Source organism: Apodemus sylvaticus, chromosome 9, assembly GCF_947179515.1.
Source record: "Apodemus sylvaticus chromosome 9, mApoSyl1.1, whole genome shotgun sequence".
NCBI classification, from domain to species: domain Eukaryota; kingdom Metazoa; phylum Chordata; class Mammalia; order Rodentia; family Muridae; genus Apodemus; species Apodemus sylvaticus.
Window position 1 is genome coordinate 41,827,058 of NC_067480.1, and position 17,790 is coordinate 41,844,847.

A 17,790-nucleotide genomic window follows, 5' to 3' on the forward strand; every position below is an offset into this window, starting at 1 on the left:
AATAGGACCTTAGTCTTGTTAGTTAATTTAAATTTGTCTTGGGGTCATTTAACATGAGTGATGACTAATGTATTTCTTGCTAGTCTATAGCCTGTAACTACCACACTTCTGAAGATTAATGTTGTTATCATGAACAGGCACTTACTAGGTATCATGCATTGTACCAATTTGTGCACATAATCTAAAGTATATAAAATGAATATTTTAGAATGACCAGAAAAGTATGTGTGGGTATGTGTAGTGACAAAGTACATGGCTGTGTATGGCTTTAGAAGGTCCGTATAAATTTATGTCTAGATGTATTTGTCTTTTTAAGATGGGTAAGGGCACAAATACTGTTGTTTCTATGTTAGAGTAATAGAGGTTGCATGATGTAATTGGTATGCAATGTAAAACTTGATTCTATTACAAAGGCATGGGTAAAAATCAATTGTTTAAAAACTGGGACAACCAGAGGGCCTTTCTGTTTCTAGATCTATTTAAGACTGAAGTTGCTCATCTTTGCCTAACCTTGGCCACCCATCTTTTAACCAGACCTTGTTAGCTACCTATAACAATTATCTTTCCTCAGTTTTAAACGATCAGATTTATTCAGTTTGAACTTCTATTTCTGAGCAGCAGAAATCTTGCCTGGACAGAGTAACACTATACCTTGGAGGGGATGAATCTGTAGTTGTGATGACAAAGAAACTATATGGGTTCCTTAAAACAGAGGCTTCTTGCTGTCATTTTAAAGACATCCTTTGAGAGTCTTTTGTCAAAATGAGGAATGAAATATAGACCTAGCTTCAGGGCTTGGCCACTCGCCTCTCATGTTTACTGTTCCCTGGGAAACCCATCTGAGCTTGATTTTATTGTTTTGTAGACTAGAAGAACTAAGGTGCAATTTTAATTTTTAGTATTGTTGTCCTACAGCTATGCAACATTTTCTTGGATGTACCTGCTGGCTGGCCTCTTCCATGAAACAGGAATGGCCTTCATCACTTACGTGTGTGTCAACCTGTTCTTTGGCATCAATTCCATTGTTTCCCTGTCGGTGGTATACTTCCTTTCCAAGGAGAAGCCTAATGATCCGGTAAGGTCTTTTATTCGTTACTTAAACTTCAGCCAATGAGCCAGAAGCCTTAACGTGGTCCACGTGGAAAGAGTTCCTTTACTCTGTATTTAAATACAAAAGACTATCATTTGATTTTATTCAATTTAGAAAAGGAGAAAAGTATAGCTTTAAAAGAAACTAAGCTCCATGGAGGTTATGTTTATTGTTGTATTTACAGAATGCTAATAATACTGACTTTTGCTAGGTCTTAAGTAAAGTGGTAGATACAAAATCAGATAGATTGTATGAGAACAACTGGTCAGCTAAACATTCTACTTATTAATAAATCCCTAAGGTGCAGTGGTGACACGAATGGATGATGTATATGGCTGTGGGTTAGGATTCATTTGAACACTCATAGAGAAAAAAATCTCTTTCAATTATATATTGGAATCAACTTCATTGTAAGCATCACTCGCTATTCAGAGCTAACAATTATGATCAGTGAAAGAGAAGCTTTAACAGTCCTGGGCAATTGAGTGCAAAAGAATAGAGGGGAAATGAAGTGAGGTAAGGGATAGGCAAGCCACTTTGGGAGAAGGAAAAGTGAAAGGTGGAAGTTATTTGACCTAAGTGTGAATAATGTGAAAATGAGGCATTTCCGTCTCTTTGATATCTGTTGTCTCTCCTTCCATCTCATTTCACAATGTCTTTCCCTCCCCTGGTTGAGATTCCCTAAGGTTAAAAGCTTTACTGAGCCCTCTCTCACTCAGGAACCCACTGATGCTGCTTTGGATCCCAACGTTCTGGCCAGGCTTACCTCTCCCACTGAATGTAAGCCAGGCCTGGAAGTGATTTTTATCTCCAGAATTGGACCTGATACCTTGGACCACTTTGAGAAAAAAAAAAACATTCTTTTTTTACTTGCATTTCAATGATAAATTCTGTCATTCCATCATTTAGGTAGCAAATACAATATGTGGTTACAGCATACATGTAAAATACTTGCCAGTCTGCATAGGCTCCTCCGTCTGTCTTCATCCAGTTTTAAATGTTTTGTCAATTAGTTGGAATCCTAAAACTACACTTTGTTATTTCTCTTGTTTCAGACTCTAGAACTTATTTCTGAAACCCTCAAGCGAATTTTCCTGATCTTCCCCCAATTCTGTTTTGGCTACGGTTTGATTGAACTTTCTCAGCAACAGGCAGTCTTGGATTTCTTAAAAGCCTATGGTGTGGATTATCCAAGCGAGACGTTTGAAATGGATAAGCTAGGAGCGATGTTTGTGGCCCTGGTTTCTCAGGGCACCATGTTTTTCTTGTTGCGACTCCTCATCAATGAGTGGCTGATAAAGAGGCTCAGGTAAGATGAGGACAGCATCACCCCTCATGATGTTGGAGTCAGAATATTCGGGGATGTGCAAGAATCTTGGTGTTTCCTCTAGTAACACTAGAAAGTCTACCTTACAGCCTTTTAAAACATGGTTACATGATGTGTCATCCATTTAAGTCTAGGAAATAGTTGCCCAGCCTTTGTATGTGGTCCTAATGACAACACCACAAACCTAGAGTGTGGATGTAGAGTAAGAGACAAAGTTAAGTAAGCACAGTTGTCACCCTAAAAGAGAGTCAGTGAGTTGCGGGAGGTGACACAGGCTTCATGTGCAGAAGTGAGACAGAAGTTTGAGTGTGTAGCATGGGCAGTGAGTCTGGGAGAAGACGACTGGGCTAAATCAAGGAGAACATCACAAATGAGGAGAGAGACACAGCCAAGTATAATCACCTCTGACTAGTGCTGCCTTCCTAGGAAGTGTTCCTAGTGACAACAGTACAAACCTCTGTACAGAGGCATAGCGTTACGTCACCACCCTCACCATTTCTAATTGCGAAAGAGCGGGAATGAGCAGCTTACCTTTATTTAGGAACTGCTTAATTTATACATCTGTATTCATAAACTTAATGCTATTTAGCCATCAGAAGGGACGATTCAGGAGTGAGGAATGCAACTCAGTAGAGAACACTGGCTGTGTACGCATGAGAACCTGAATTCAGATGCTCATTTCCAGCATCCCAAACCCAGCATATCACAGCAAAGGCCTGTAACCCCAGCTGGCATTGTTGGACGTAGGGTGAGATAGACGGATCCCTGGGGCTTGCTGAGCATCTAATCAGACCAAAACTGCAAGCCCTAAGTTCAGTGAGAGACTCTGTCTCAAAGGAATAAGATAAAGGGTGATGAAGCACACACCCAACAGCCTTTTCTGCATGCGTGTTTTCATGGTCAAGTATACTTGCACATGGATTTGAATACATACTCAAATATAAAGCATGCACATGGACACACGGAAAAAGAATGATCCAATATCTATGTAATATTTGTTCTAGTAGATATTAAATAAAAGTGAAAGGCTAAGAAACGAGTATTATATATTACCATGAGAGTTCAAAAGAAATTTACCTTCTTATAATAGATTATCCTTATTGTCACTGTTGCTTGAAGAGTGCTTACTTTTGACATTCTATTTTCTGGTACCATTTTAATATGAAGCTACATTACCTACTGAAAATAAAAATTTTAATTAAGTAATAATAAAAGGGAGAAAGAAGAAAGAGGAAAATGTTATAGACTACTTAATTAAAAATTATACTATTTGATTGGAAGATAGAATAAATGTAATGAATAATAGGTCATTTCAGCATATGGTGTGGCTGGAAGGTTATGGAGTTTCTTGAATGCTTAGTAAAGAGATCTGGTTTGGATCTTATTTAAACAAACCAATGGCAGTCTATTAAAGGTTAGTGAACAGAGAACAGTGCAACCACATGATACCTTAGCAGGTGTAGCTTTTGTAGAATCAGTGCAGACTGGCATGCAAGAGTCAGCGACACAGGAGCCCTGTGAGGTTACTGAGAAATGCTGGCAAAACTGAAGCTTACAGTAGTGATAGGAAGAGTCCGGAAAATGGTGCATGACTAAGGGAGGGTTCTAAGGCATTTCCAGTGTTTGGAAACGGACTGCACAAGTGGGCTTTTAGTCTAGAAATAAAGAAATCACCATGTTTCGGAATCCTGGGACGGTTTGTAAGAGAAGCAGAGATTTTCAGGGTAGACCTGAAATAACTGACTTGCAGAACGTTAAAAGGTTTGGTTTTCTTTTGATTTGGTGTTTGTAGGGCAAGATGGAGGTGAGGCTGGGACTTAAGAGATTTTGCAGGGTTGATAATCCTAAATTATTCCCTGGATCTTAAATGAGACATTGGTTGTAAATAGAATGCAGAATAAATGGTATTCCTATAATAAATGATTTAAAAGGCAAGACCTGCTAATTACTAGCAGTACAATCCTGGGTCCCAGCCCCCTCCCCTTGAAAAAATAAGGAGAGAAAAGAGAATGAAATTAAAGTGGTGTGCCTCATTTTAGATTTATCACAATACGAAAGAAGAGGAAGAAGAGATGGAAGGAAAGGAGCAAGAGGAAAAAGGGGGAGGAGAAGGGAGAAGGACAAAAAGGGGAGGAGAAGACAGCTGTTAGAGCAATAATGGTGGATAGATGATCTTGGGCTTCTAAAGGTTGAGTTCCACTAATGATTCTGAACGCAGTTAGAAGCTAGCTTTCAGGCACACATCTCATTTAGAAATTAGGATTTTAAATTTGAACAATGTTATACATTTCATCCATGGAAAGCAAGCACTGTTTTGCCAGCATTGCAGAGATTATGGGAAGAGCATGACTACTGCTGCTTACATCATTTAAACAAGATAACACAAAGAGTTATCAGACAGAACAGACCAGACCGGGTAGTGGTGGTGCATGCCTGTAATCCCAGCACTCTGGGAGGCAGAGGCAGGTGGATTTCTGGGTTTGAGACCAGCCTGGTCTACAGAGTAAGTTTCAGGACAGCCAGGGCTATACAGAGAAACCCTGTCTCGAAAAAATCAAATCCAAAAAACCAAAATAAATAAATAAATAAATAAATAAATAAATAAATAAATAAATAAATAAATGGTGTAAGAACAGCCTAACAGTAGGTAGGCAGTAAGCTTCCAGTAAATGAGAGCATCGAAGTATCCAGACTGAGTCATATCACTTCACAATCTGGTTTTCAGGCTCTTCTTCAGGAAATTTACATCTTTACCTATCATGGAGATAGTAGATGAAGATGAAGATGTGCGGGCTGAGAGATTAAGAGTTGAAAGTGGTGCAGCTGAATTTGACCTGGTCCAGCTCCATCGTCTCACAAAGACCTACCAGCTTATCCACAAGAAGATTATAGCTGTCAACAACATCAGCCTGGGCATACCTGCTGGAGAGGTGTGGGGGCATGGGTTTGTTTTGTCATCTAGAAATAGAAAACACATGTCCTGAATATTTTCAGTGTAGGTGTGTGTGTGTGTGTGTGTGTTTGTGTGTTTATGTGTGTGTGTGTGTGGTGTTTTTCATATAAATAATCTTTGCTGTTTCTAGGGAGAATTCATCCTCAGCACACAGCAGGTTCTGAGTCCATTCCCACTGTCACTGTCTCAGGGGTGTACTGTCAGTAAGAAGCTTGTTCAGGATGCACTCCTAGACCTGTTCAAAGTCTGCCAGAAAGACAAGCCATTTTCGGAGGGAGTGTCTTAGCATGCATTGATTTCTATTCTTATGGTTCTCACAATGAAAGATTCAGGTAGCATTGAAAAGAAAAGAAAAGGAATTCGACGATCGCTATTTCCCTTTAGTTTTCTGTGCGGAGCTAGACTGTGTGCATCCAATTCACTCAGTGACATAAATCATTTCATCAGTGGCTTTTTCAGTAAAGTTTTGATTTTGTGTAAATTATGTGCAATCTATAACTGTAATTACTTCTTTGTGTTAGCCCATCTTACCTGAGGGATACTTCCTTATGTCACATAAAGGGGCACTATAGCATATGTAAAGCAGATCCTCTCCACATACAGATGTTCAGATGCTTAGAGGGAAAAGAGCCCATAATACCCATTTGTTTTAGAAGAGAAAGTCTCACCAAATGCCAGCAGAGCAGTACACAATTCAGAAGTAATTACAGTGATTTATTCTTCCGGGGAGGGTGTCTCACCCAGTGAGGAAGAAAAAGTTACAATAGCAACATGTTTCTGTAGCTTACATCTTTTTTTTCCCCCTCTCTCTCTCCCCATCCCAGTGTTTTGGCCTCCTTGGTGTGAACGGAGCAGGGAAAACCACTATATTTAAGATGCTGACGGGAGACATAATTCCTTCCAGTGGAAACATTCTGATCAGAAACAAGAGCGGGTACAGACTAGTACTTCTACTTATTGAGCACAACATAATTTAAATGGACTTTTATCTAATTTCATGATCATGTTATACATCTTCCTGACCTGAGGAGGGGATCATCGATGTGACTGGAGGCTGTTTTTTAAACCTCCGCTTGGTTTCTAATAGATTATTTTTCTCCTTTTATAAAAATTGCTATCTATTTTAACTAAAACAAAGCCACCAACCCAACACTTAAAGACCTGTTTTTAGAAACTCATGAGTTTGATTTTCTCCGTTCAGATCCCTTGGACATGTGGATTCTCACAGCTCCTTGGTCGGCTACTGCCCTCAGGAGGATGCCTTAGATGACCTGGTAACTGTGGAGGAGCACTTGTATTTCTATGCCAGAGTGCATGGGATTCCAGAGAAGGACATCAAAGAAGTAAGTATATATGTAGAGGACTGCTTAGTTTAAAGACCACTGCTGTCTCAGTTCCTCCTCTCATGAGAGTCCCAGCAAAGCTGTCATGCCACATGGGAAACCATAAAATGCCCCTTCACCAGTGAGCCCACTTGGCTTGACTGTATAGTCTATATCTGCATCTGTCTGCAAGCTCAACTTTAGAAGCTTCTTGGCCTGCGTTTATTCAGTTCCCTTATTAAATAGATATTCACACTGTGTTTCACTTCAAGTTTAACCTTGATTGGTAATGTGTGATCTTTTTTTTTTTTAAACTATTCAAATAGACATTGTTCCAAGTGATTCTCTGCAAAATGCCCAAGTAAAATAGAAGGGCTTCCATTTCTACTTCTTTTTTATTTTCTATTATTATTGTTATCATCATAATCATCTTCATCATCAATAATGCAGTGGATTGAAACCAGGGATCTACATATACTAAGCATATATCCTACCACTAAATTACAATACCAGCCTTAATTTTTACTTTTATTCTGTAACTCTCTATACCACTGCAACAATTTATTTTTGTAATGGAATGACTAACCTCTTGGGGCACATTTCTTTGTTCTTCAAACTCTGGAGACCTGATGGGAACATCCAACCAGGATTTCATCATTCGCTAGGGTTACTTAACTACAGAAATAGCTGCACGAACTCATGGTTCCTAATGCATGACAGTTCTGAGAGCGGGTCAGTTTTAAGTAGTCTGAAAGTCTATTTGACAACTCAGGCTCGATGATGAGAGATGGAGAGATGAGCTAGGTGACAGTCGATGGGAAGCCTGCCTTCGAATTCTGCCTTAGTTCTTTCTCTTCAGCTTTTAAGCTTTGTAGGAGAATCTCATGGTAACAGCAAAGGTACAGTCTGTAATTGTAAACATACAGAAATATTTTTTTTGGGGGGGGGGGAAGTCCCATTTGAAAATGTACCCGCAGAAAATTGATTTTCTCTCTTTAAATGAAGGGTTAATTTTATAAGCAGTCTTTCAAAGATGAAAATAAAATCTATGTTGAACTTGAATATTTTCATCTCTTCTAGGTCTGTGCTCTCCATGGGAAGCATCTCTATTCGCTGGCATGTTTTGTCCCACTGGGTGCTATAAGGGTTTTAACGAGGGCTGGGTTGCCTAATTCCTCTTCTTCTTATCCACAGACTGTTCATAAACTCCTTAGGAGACTTCACTTGACGGCCTACAAGGACAGATCTACCTCCATGTGCAGTTATGGCACAAAAAGGAAGCTGTCCACTGCACTGGCCTTGATCGGGAAACCGTCCATCCTCCTGCTGGTAATAGAGACATTATGAACAAAACAGCTAATACGTAATTAGAACAGCACGTCAGCGTGTGTATTGTTCTCACCGGCTGCACCATCAACATCTACTGAGGTCCCACTGTGTGCCAGTTACTGTCAAAGCACGCATACTGCCACCACTTTAGGAGAATTTGTATTAGCAAATAATTTATTATTGTGATAGTGTCCACAGGAAGCATTTTGTCTGAAGCAGTGGCTCTGGGGGCTTCAGAGAAAACACTCAGCATGTGAATTCAAAATAGCAGCAACCAGTGCGGGGGTTTCAAATAAGTCATAGTGCAGGCTCAAATTTAATTCCCACTTATTGATGAAATCATATTTCTGTTAGGTACTGATCAAGTGAACTCGCAGTTTCCAATTTTTGCTGAGGAAGAAAGGCACATTTTAGAACCAAGTGTTGTACTAAAATTGTATTCCTTTGTAGCTTAAAAAAAAAGATGAGTTATTTAGCTTATGGGGTGATGGAAAATACCCAGTGGTGTTTTATATGAACGTGGGAGAGGATCAAGAAAGCATTCCACATTTATATTTTGGTAAGAGCTGCAGATTTTAATTGATCACTGGCAAATATAAATTGTACATACTAGTGATATAGTGTTCTACTCCCTGGGCCCAACAAAGCACAAGGGCCTTTATTTCAGAGACATAAACATGTCCTTATTTTGGAAAATTGCCTTCATTCAAGGATCTCCAAATTTTAAAAGAACCTTAACAGCATGCAGTGAAATCCAGTTATAAATCACTGCATTATTCCAGGGATTAAGTCACACGGTGGATCCAATCATTTAAACCGCCTAGACTGACCATCCTTCTAGAATACTGGAAGCTTATAGTGCATTACATCGCTGTCAATGTTTATAATGGAACCCTATTGTGTAAGCATCCTTTAAATGGAACAAAACAACCCTGGGGCACCCCTGTGAGATAAAAGTTGTAAAGCCGTTTGCATGTAAAAGCACCATGTAAATGCTGTGTGGTAATGAGCTGAGGAAATATAGGCTACAGGAGGAAGACACTGCCCTTCTCCTGTATGTATTCACTGCATATTCCATTTTCTGCAAAAAGAGAAGCGATGACAATACCTCCTTTATCATTTCGCCAAAGGAATGCTGACAGCTCTATTCAAATTAACATACTGCTTGGCAAAGTGAGCGTCAGATGGCCAGACTCTTCATCCCGCACATACATTTTAATTTTTCTCGAATCTTAACCTATAATTTGTTTTTATTTAACACCTATTGGGATCCGCTATTGCTTCTTTACATTATCTATTGTTGGATTTTTAAAAATAACTCTGTCTGAATATTTCAAAGCCTCATTCACTTTGAAGAGTATTGTAGATTTTTTTTCTTTTTTTCCAACTTGGCGTCTTCTACAAATCTTATTTTTATTTTTCCAGAGAGTCTTAAATTTCAATTAATAGGAAAACACTAAAAATACATGTGGAACATATTCACTGAAATGTCAGGTTGTGTTTCCTTCTACCTCACATGGCATATTATAGCTCACAGCCACAATCCGGCTTTCAAGGGAAAGATGGAAATCTTGTTGACGCAGCTTCAGCTCTATATGTGGAAATGTAGAATTAAATGTAAAAACTCTGCTTTCTCGGTAATTGAAGTAGGTTTTTTTTTTTCTCAAGGAAACATAAGAGACGGTTGTAAAGTAACATGGTGTCAGCTTCTCTGAAACACTTCTTTAAACAGACTGACAATTTAAAATACTTAATTTTGAGCTTTTGACAGAAGCAGTAAAAGCCTATTATGTATAAAACACGTTAGTCATGGGACCTCAAAAAGTGATTTCTGTTCCCAGAGAGTTGAAAGGCAGTGATTCTTATAAAGAACCTTATCAAAACTTAATTTGAGAACTTTTTCTGGTTATTCTTTATTAAGGATGAGCCGAGCTCTGGCATGGATCCCAAGTCAAAACGACACCTGTGGAGGATCATTTCAGAAGAGGTGCAGAACAAATGCTCTGTCATCCTCACATCTCACAGGTAAACTGAGTCAGGTCCCAAGGAATCCTGGGTAACACATGAGTACCCATTGTTGCCTGGAGTATTTTGTTTTTAATTTTTATTAACAGTGTGTGTGTGTGTGTATACTGCATATGTCTGTGTATGTATATGTGTGTGTCTCTTTGTGAGTGTGTGTTTGCATCTAGAGGTCAGAGGTCGGTTTGAGGAAGTCAGTTTTCTCTTTTGACCATGCGGACCCCAGAGACTCATACTCAGGTGGTTGAGTGCCCTTCCCCACTGAGCCCTCTCACTAGCCCATTTAGAGTATTGCTTGTTGGTAAAAGGTCAAGAATGGAGGTTTCAGAGTGAAAATACTGGGGAATGACAGGACACAGGGTCTCAGTAGATGTTTTTTACCATGAAGTTCTCAAGACCTGCTTACTTTTAGCTACTGTTCACTGTTGCCATTCAAAAAGTTTCAGAATCCTTAGTCTTTCAGCCACTTAATGCTCCCACCTATTAGTGATGCTAAATGAACCTTGGCTCCATGTCCACCAACTATGCTTTCTTCTTGAAGTAGCCTCTACAAATCGTCAGCACACTCTCATTTCATGTGTTCCCCTAGAACCAACTCACATGCCTCTCTTCCACAAAATACACTCCCCACCCCTAGTCTCCTAAGTACGAGAGGCTCAGAAGCATTTTGTCTGCGCCTCGCTTAGGACATTGGCCTTTCTTTATGATTTGGATTGTGCTTACATTTCATTATATGGATCACATAGCAGAAAGGAATTAAATCTTTGGTATCAAGAGATTTGTTTGTATCCAGCTTTGAGTCTGACACCCTGGATCTCGTCTTTTGATTCCCACAAACTTCTGTATGGAGTGAACAGGGCGAGAACTGGGACTTTCTCTAGGTACCATTGTGCATGAGATGAGAGAGCTTATACAAGTTATAACTGATTATAAACCCCAAAACAAAATCAGCTGGGTCATGAGATTGAATAGAATGTGTTCTGGATCATTTTTAGAACTCTTCCTAGGAAACGTAGGTCTTGAGCCAAAGCTTGAATGAGTTTAAAAGGACGGTCAAGTTTGATAATGAAGGTGTGCCAGACAGGAGAGGTGACCCCTAGTGTGGGAGGACAGTCCTATACACCCACCTGATATGTTTCATTAGTATTTTAAGACTATTTTTTTGTTCTTTCTCAAGAGAGATTTCTTTTTGGGTTATGAGCCTAGCCTTTAACAGCTAAGCCATCTCAAGGTAGATTGCTACAGTGCTATAATGAACTAATTAAACACACGCTTATGAACTGCAACCCAATTTTAAGTGCCTTGGATGTTGATAGGAACGTGTTTCTTCTTTCAGCATGGAAGAATGTGAAGCCCTTTGTACCCGGCTGGCCATTATGGTAAATGGAAGGTTCCAGTGCATTGGGTCTCTACAACACATAAAAAGCAGGTAACCAACAAATATGCTGTTCATATACTATGTAGGGGAATTGCTCCAACAGTTCCTGCACCCCAGCAGCCATTGTGCAATGGATAGAAAAACTGAGATGAAAAGAAAGACTCTTCACTGGAAATAATCATTGACACTCTTTGAATTTAAATTATTTGATTAAGGACTTATTGTATTTTTTTTTAAGTTAAAATTCCCAAGTCTTGGAAGGTTTGAAGCTCCTAATAGTCATAATAATAAATAATTTGCAACCAAGATACTCCCAGGAAGTAGCCTCAAGAATGTACCCAATAACAAATTAGACTTGACAAGTACATGAAGGCATAGATTTTTTAATCTACCACGTTCGTTTGCCATTTGCACAAGCTTTCTGTAAGCTATTTAACATTTTCACCACATTGAAAACCTTTTAATCAAGAATGCATTGGGGAAAGATGCATAAATATCATATTAGCATCACATTAGAATTAAATTATTAGTTTATACTCCCAAGTGTATGTGCCTTTATACATATCTATGTGAATCTCCAGACTACAGGATGATACTTTATACCTTCCCATACAGCAACTTAATTGTCTTATCAGAATTGTTATCTGATATAAAGACAAAATTATGACAGAATCCTTGAGTTGCTTGTAGGGCGTCATAACCTATTTATGAACTCCACTTGTAGTGAGGTTAATACTAGGATAGCAACACCATACTTAGTATTGGAATCTAATCTTCATGGTTGACATCAAATCTCCAATGACATGCCTCTCAAGACTTGCTCTAACTTAGTAAGAACTTAACTCCAGAAATTGACATCTATTATTGCCAATTGATGATTGTCATAGAAAGCCACAATTGTATGTTTTCAAACATTCTGCCACAGTATAGTGGTAGAAATGAAGAAAAATCAACAAAAAAACAAAAGCATGCCATTGAACTATTTCCAGTTTGCAGCACGACCTAACCGTTTATGGCCAAATGACAGTCTTTATATAAGAAAGGGGGCCATGATGGTTGGCTTGGGACCTATTTCATTATCTAGAATTCCAGGGGAGCTATTTTAGCAAAATGTAACTGATACTATATTTTACACTTTTAGGTTTGGACGTGGATTTACTGTCAAGGTTCACTTGAAAAATAATAAAGTGAGCATGGAAACCCTCACGAAGTTTATGCAGCTGCACTTTCCGAAAACATACTTAAAAGTAAGTGGTGGCTCCACCTTTGACCTTGACCGTCTTTTCTAGTGGGTCACAGCTTTGTGATTCATCCTAATCCATTAGTTCAGGATTTGAACTATATACAAAGAGGTAATATCCTCGGGTTATTTTATATTATCTTTGTAGGTATTTTCAATTGGTTATTTCACAATTGCTATATTAGTTTCTTCCTTGCAAAGTCTTTCTGATCATACTGGATTTGTGTTCAATTGTATACACTTCCAGTCTGATAATAGCAACATGCAAACATTAGGGAACCTCAGAATGGCAGGCTGTATATGACCAATAGCATTTCTTAGAAAAGAAAAATTAGTGAGCTCAGAATCCTGCAGCTGAGAGACTACTTCTTTTAAATCTGCTTTGTTCCTCTCCTTTGAAAAATAGGCTCACAAAGGTCTGAGCAATCCTCAGCTCCCAGAGTGATTCAAATATGATATAGCTTGCTCATGCCAGCTTAACCAGTAAAATCAACCAGATGGATGGACTCACAGGGATACACATATTTAAATTTCATATAGTGCCTACTTAATGGACTTGGCAGAAAAAAATCAGTCTAATATCGTTGATAGACAGGTAATATATACAAATCGAGGATGACAAATAATTGTGAAGAGCAAATCAAAGTAAAATAATAAAAAGAAGATTGAAAGCTGTTGGTTGAGTCTGGCTGTGTAGAGGAGCTATCTAAGGAGACCTTTAAAGTCTCTGGACTCTGTTTCTTTTATTTGTAAGCAGGAATAAACATTGACTTTACAAAACCAGTGTGGAAAATGTATGATATCTTCACAAACTATATGGCATGAAATTAATGTGAAGTGGCATTAGATAGCAAAAGAATACAATTTTAAAACAATTATTTTATCTTCATAAAGTATTTTTGGCCTTAGTCTCCCCAAGCCTTGGATGATTTATCTAGAAATATTAGTTTTCAAGATTCTTATCAAAGCCCATATTTTATCATCAGAACTGAAAATTATAGGACACCTTTCCTCTACAAACCATGTTGGTCTCCCTCATTCAGTCAGCTGCTGGGTTGAAATGTTTATTTACTGAGTGGAATTTACATTTTTTTTTGGTGCCCCTGAAGCTACTGAAAGCAAATGAGCTAATGATAAAGACAATTTCTCCCAAAGAGAGTATTCCTTACACTTCTGCAGTAGTGTCTAAATCTATAGATGGAAATAGCTGAAATGATCACTTGAGAAATATGCAAGAAGGCCAGATGACAGAAACAGGCACAAGAAGAGTACAAGTTTATGGGGAAAGCTAGGCTCCAGACAAAGAGGGGAGAAAGAGGAAGTCTTAAATTAAAGGCTCAAAGGATCAACAGACATCACAGGAGTAGATTCCGAGTGAGACATCTGATCTAGTGAGTACTCTAGATGCTTTTGCCATAATAACTCAGAATATCTAGTTTCTCAGCTTCCAAGGAGGCTGTTACAGTCACTCATATGTGGAGAGAGAAACAGCAGGTCAGGAGTGTGAATGATGCAAATACAGGGGAGAGTCAAGCTGGAGAGGTGCCTTACAGAAAGACAAGCAAACCAACACTAAAAACCAAATGAGAAATGGCAACCATTCTGGACAGCAGGAGTTAGCATACTCCAAGCAAGAACAATAAATTATGGAGTAGATGATTTTAGTGTTAAAAGTTTAAAAATGGAAAAGCCTTTTTTTTCATTTGAGGTGTATCAAGAAATGTAGGCAACATCAATTGAAAAAAAAAATGCTTCTTCTAGACCAGACTGAACTCTAGCATGTTTAGCTCATATCAAGCCAAGTCCTGGGATTTTAGGCCTATTTAACATAACAGCAAATCTACTAAAACTTCAACAAGCTGAGCATGAACTTACATATGGAATGCATCCCACAGGGTTATTTTTTTCCCTCTCTAGATGAGAATGTAACTTTCAAAAATGCTCATGAGCCCAGGATGCTTTGAAAATTTTCATTAACTTTTTAATTTGTTTTCTCTCTGATGTTCATAAAATTTTTCATCTCATCTCCACAAGCTGTTAGTTTCAGAAATATGCCCACCATTTACACCATGGCTTCATCCCCACCCCACTCCCCAGCCCCCAGTGGAAAAACTTTCAGCATTTCTCCCGAGCTCCCCATGAAAGTGAACTCTGATGAGGTGGATATTACCTTGCCATTGTAAAACAAGACCTCCCCTTTGGTTCCTACAGGATCAGCACTTGAGCATGCTAGAGTACCATGTGCCAGTCACAGCAGGAGGAGTGGCAAACATCTTTGACCTTCTGGAAACCAACAAGACTGCTTTAAATATCACAAATTTCCTCGTGAGCCAGACCACTTTGGAGGAGGTAAGAGGCGTGCCATGATCCACGGCAGAGTACCACATTAGTTATTATGCATTCTGCTTATTTCTTTTTAATGGCATTTAATTTACTTTTAATTAAATCAGTACCTAATCTTGCACCTGAAAACCTTAGTGAAGAACCTAATTTATTTCTAACTGCATTCAAGACATTAAAAAAAAATAAGATATGAAAGACATTATTTAGTGGAGAAATGAAGGGATTTCTTTCCATTGTGGATGTCACCTACTTCCATAAATGTTTACATGTATACGGGAAGCAGGAAACCACTCTTGCCACCTACAAAATAATTAGCTATTAATGGTTCTTGGTAGACTCTGTAACCAAGGCTTCCGTGGATCAGTTCTGAACTAGGGTGTATGGGTGAGCGACAGAGAATGAACAGACCTCAGGTTTATTAAACTCACACACTTAACACAGCAATTGAAGAATTCCTTTTGCTTAATTACTTTTCCACTCAGTGCTAGCACGTTCCTAGGTCATCCATCATCTCTGTACTGAGTTTTATGTAGCTCAACCAAACAAGACCTACAAAAATAAGTGCTATGCTTGATTTTGAAGTGAGTCTGAAAATAAGTCAATGGATTGTGCTGTGCTTTATAGACTAATATTTTATAAGGAATTAAGACAAGTCTGGCTTTGCCAACACTGAAGGGTTACTTAGACTTACATAACCAACACTGAGCATCCTGCACTGGAAAATTATACTCTTGGTGATATTGGGATAAATCTACAACTGATAGATTTAATGATTTTAATCGTGTAAATAGAGCTACATTGACTATTTTATTGGCAAATTTATATGTAAAATTGGCAAATTTAACATGATGGGAGTTTTCTATACAAATTTTATTTTAGCGCATAACTTCCTGAAACTAGTGAGTTCTCTCTGACATTTCTATTTAAACATTTGATAGAGCATCAGACTCACCCATACATGATAATTATATCAGTGCTATCAATACTAAAGGATCATATGGATTACAGATATTTGGCTATAGCTTTAAATTTAAACTATGACAAAAATATAGTCATCGTCACAGAAATGGGCATTATTTTTAAAATTCAGTTGAGGTTGACTGTATAGAGGACTTCTAGAGGGGATGTGCCTAAGCATATGAGCATGTCCTGAAAAAAATCTTGCTTTTGTAACTTGTTAGAGTATAAATGTGTGAAGGAAGAAAAGGAGCCAGGGAAAGAATGAGAGCAAGAGGGGGGAAAGGGAGAGGGAGGGAGAGGCAGGGGTAACTTGGGAGAATTAAACTTTAGTTCCTCTTTTGTAAACCTGGCACTAATGTATTTCATTTTCTTGAAAAAAAAAAAAAACTCAGGTTTTCATCAACTTTGCCAAAGACCAAAAATCCTATGAAAATGTTGATACCAGTAGCCAAGGCTCTACCATAAGTGTAGACTCACAGGAAGACCAGCTAGATTCTTAGCACCTGCAGAAGATTTGATTTCAGCAACAACTGATGGATGCTTTCTGAAGAAGACAACACTTTTAAACATCTCTTTCTTATAAAGTGTTACACTGCATGGCAAGTGTCCAGCATAAGACTGAAAGATGATAATGGACTGCTCTCAAAATGATTCCCTGTCTTCAACACAGTGAGCATTCAATGTATATGCTGGTGATCCTTAGGGAAAAGGTGAACCACCCACCTCACGATGAATGTGTTAACTTATTGCTTTCAATAAAAGGACAGCTTAAAAGGCATGAATGTTAGTAGTTGAAAAGTAGGGCCAGAGAAGAATAGTAAGGTGAACTTGGGAAGACAGAGTTAGGTGATCAAACAGTGTAACTTATCTCTAGAAAATAGCATGAATCTAGTGCTTTGTGTGAAGTGCTAAGGCTCAATTAACAGAAAGCATGGAGTACACTACACACTGTCTACAAAAGACGTGTGTGTTGGGTTCAGGGCCTGTGAATACATGGGGATATAGTGAGCCCCCCAAAGTTCCTTATGATAGTAATATAGTGAGACAACAGTTTACCCTGGTGGTAAACAAACTTGGACCAGAAGCTTATTGCTCCTTGAGAGGAAATAGGTGTGTCAACTGGGAAGATCCTGCAAAAAGGGGAAGAGAACTCATGTGCTGCTGGCAGACAACATTTTTAAGCTTTTTCCAGAAACCCTCATTCTAGTTTCTCCACAAGAAACTTTTTGGTGAAAGAAAAATTAATATGAAAATATTTTTTATCTTATTTCCTGGTGGATCATACCTATGGTTACAAGATAAGCTACCTGATAATGCCAAGTTACGTGCCCTTTGACTTTATGTACCAAGAGGGAGAGAGAGAGAGAGAGAGAGAGAGAGAGAGAGAGAGAGAGAGAGAGAGAGAGAGAGAGAGAGAGAGAATGTGTATGTATGTATACAAGTTTGCCAGCTTTGACACAACTGTTTCTGTTTCAATGATCAATAAACTCAAAGTATAGAAAAAGCCATTAATGGTGTCATTTTGTTTGATAAGGAAGAGCCATGGATCTAAGACATTAACTAGTCCATGAGGTTCCATAAGATCTGGACCCTGGTTCCTATGCTGCACACGTCAGATCCATCCCCTGTCTTCTTTAGGATCTAGTCCTCTGGCTTCCTGTAGTTTCCATGCTGCTCTGTTCCTTCCCATCTCTGGAGTTTTTCACCTACTGATTCAAAAGCATGGATACTCTTTCCCCACTCACTGTGCCCATCTCACAGTTTTGAGAAATGTTACACTTTCCCAGAGAAGCTTTGCTATGGACCAACCTCACCCAGGAGAGGGG

At 38.7% G+C, this 17,790-nt stretch overlaps 1 protein-coding gene across 1 annotated transcript in view; it reads left to right on the plus strand.

Moving 5' to 3' along the window:
• The window catches only part of Abca12 (ATP binding cassette subfamily A member 12), a 172,881-nt gene extending 156,417 nt beyond the window's left edge, over positions 1-16,464 (plus strand). Inside the window, exons 43-53 of the mRNA XM_052191827.1 lie at positions 916-1,075; positions 2,146-2,399; positions 5,143-5,347; positions 6,195-6,304; positions 6,572-6,713; positions 7,887-8,021; positions 9,943-10,046; positions 11,380-11,472; positions 12,563-12,668; positions 14,873-15,010; positions 16,357-16,464. Coding sequence (XP_052047787.1) covers positions 916-1,075; positions 2,146-2,399; positions 5,143-5,347; positions 6,195-6,304; positions 6,572-6,713; positions 7,887-8,021; positions 9,943-10,046; positions 11,380-11,472; positions 12,563-12,668; positions 14,873-15,010; positions 16,357-16,464 — 1,555 coding nt within the window. The remainder of the gene's footprint in view (positions 1-915; positions 1,076-2,145; positions 2,400-5,142; positions 5,348-6,194; positions 6,305-6,571; positions 6,714-7,886; positions 8,022-9,942; positions 10,047-11,379; positions 11,473-12,562; positions 12,669-14,872; positions 15,011-16,356) is intronic.
• The last annotated feature ends 1,326 nt before the right edge of the window (positions 16,465-17,790 follow it).